The sequence below is a fragment of the Suricata suricatta genome, chromosome 9 (assembly GCF_006229205.1).
Source record: "Suricata suricatta isolate VVHF042 chromosome 9, meerkat_22Aug2017_6uvM2_HiC, whole genome shotgun sequence".
Taxonomy (NCBI): Eukaryota; Metazoa; Chordata; class Mammalia; order Carnivora; family Herpestidae; genus Suricata; species Suricata suricatta.
The window spans coordinates 139,506,202-139,508,250 of record NC_043708.1 but is presented as its reverse complement, the minus strand read 5'-3'; the positions used below and the strand labels follow the sequence as shown (position 1 = coordinate 139,508,250).

The 2,049-nt window shown below is 69.0% G+C and overlaps 1 protein-coding gene across 1 annotated transcript in view; it reads right to left on the bottom strand.

The window, feature by feature from the left end:
* Positions 1-2,049, bottom strand: part of ADAMTS7 (ADAM metallopeptidase with thrombospondin type 1 motif 7) — a 28,303-nt gene that overhangs the window by 8,961 nt on the left and 17,293 nt on the right. The window contains exons 15-16 of the mRNA XM_029952323.1: positions 1,274-1,394; positions 77-321 (exon numbers count right to left, since the gene is read on the bottom strand). Of these exons, the coding sequence (XP_029808183.1) occupies positions 77-321; positions 1,274-1,394 (366 nt within the window). The remainder of the gene's footprint in view (positions 1-76; positions 322-1,273; positions 1,395-2,049) is intronic.

Here is a 2,049-nt window from a genome sequence, read left to right as displayed (position 1 = left end):
GGGGGCAGGGGGGCGGGGGGCGGGACCCGCCAGGGCCCACTTCTGCTTCCCACCCTGGGGCTTGGGAGGCAGGCACCTGGATCCAGATGGGCTCGTCGGTGGGGCCGGGGGCCGTGAGGTTCTCCCAGTTGCCCGTGCGCGCGTACGTGAAGGTGGTGCCCGCCACCTGGTAGTCCCCGCCCCACTGGATGGTCCAGCCCCCGTTGAGGAAGTACTTCTGAGGGTCCTCGCTCCGCAGGGCCAGGAAGTTGGCGGCCTCGGCCACCTCCTCGATGTGGATCTCGCGGGCGCCGGCCGGGATCAGCCCCACATCCACGTACCCTGTTGGCGGCGGGGGGAGGCTGAGAGGACTCACTGTCCCCTTCCCTCGGCCCTCTCCCCCCTCGGCCCGGCCTGCAGACAGCAAAGGTCCCACCACCAGCCCAGGGTCCCGAGCTCCCCCAGGAGGCAGAGACTTCATGTGTCCTAGGTCACCTAAGCCTCAGGAGGCTCATCAAATCCTGGCCATGACCCTCGCCTCCTCACCCCTCCCCTGGAGACCTGGGCCGGTGTCCAAGTCACGAGGCTGGGCCCTCCCCCGGGATATCCTCCACACGGCCACCCAGCCGGTTCCTGTTCTTTCACGGACTCTGCGGGCCTCAGCCGGGGACACAGGGGCTGTCACCCCAGGATGGCAGAGAGCAAGCTGAGACCCAGACTGATTCAGTAACTTGCCCAGGGTTCTGCTGGGGTACGGATGGGGCTCCGGGGTCTGAGTGTCCCGGCCCAGCGCTGGGGGCTTTGACGGACATAGCTCTTTCCCGCGTGCAGGCCCCTCCCGTCTCATCAGGGCCTTTCACACACCAGCTAAACGCCCACTCCTCCAGGAAGTCTCCCCTGACCTCCCCCACTCAGGACCTCCTTCCTCACTTGCCTGCTGGGCCTCTCGCCACTGCTCCCACCACACTGAAGGCTCACCTGTCAGACTGTGGGCCCCTCCCCTCCATGCCCTCCTCACCCAGCGCAGGTGGGCGAGAGGGTGGAAGCCTCACAAGGCAGCAGCGTCAGAGAGGGCTGGCGTCACCCATAAGCCTGATCAGCCAACCCAGGGGTTCCCGGGGCAGGACTCCCCTGAGGACACGCCCCTGCATCTGGGCGAGGTGGTCTCCCTCCTAGCCTGGGTGTGAGCCCGGGGGAGACCAGGAAGGGCTGCGAAGTGAGGAGCTCCCCTCCCTCCCCACCCCCTGTGTGCTCAGCCCCCACCCCCCACTCCCCGGACCCTCCTGCCACATACCCAGGCCCTCAGACTCCTCGAAGGTCCCGCTCACGGTGTGGCAGGTGGAGCCATTGCCGTGGCACACGCCACAGCGGTCCTCGACGGCACCCGAGTCAATCTCGAAGTCACAGCCCACGTTCTGGAACACACGGGAGGGAGGCCCTAGTGCCTGACCACCGGCCAGCAGCCCACCCTGGCCCCGGCTGTGGGGGGCCACCGGGGGCCACCGGGCAGGAGCGGGCCCCCACTCCATCTGCCCCGGCTGTGACACAGGGAGGTCCCCCTGTGCAGCGAAGCCGTGCTGACAGGGGCACAAGCTACCAGAGGGGGACGTTCACGAAGAGTTACAGCCAGCGGGGCACTGGCACCCAGCGGCTCCCCCAGTGTGGACGGCAGTTTCCCAGGAACAGGAATCAACATCAAAGGCCCCGGGCGAGCCTGTCCTGCTGCTCTGGGCCCCAGCTGGCTTCGGGCTGGGGGCAGCGGGGGGACGGGGGCGGGGAAGAGGCCGGTGCCGACGCCGGAAATGCGCTTCGCGCTGCTGGCAAACACCTGCCAGCAAATACCAACGCTCATCCGCCAGGGTCTGCGCCCTGCGCGTCCCCAAGGTGACCTCACCGAACCCGGTGACAGGGATGCCTGGGACCATTCGGCCAGCAGGGGGCTGCCCCGGGCTCTGGGCTCCCGGGGGAGGCTGTGCAGCTGCAGGCGGGGGGAGGGCCTCAGCACAGGGGCTGGGGACGCGGGGCCTGCCTGTGAGGGGCTCCAGTGCTGGGGGGGGGGGGCGGGGGGGG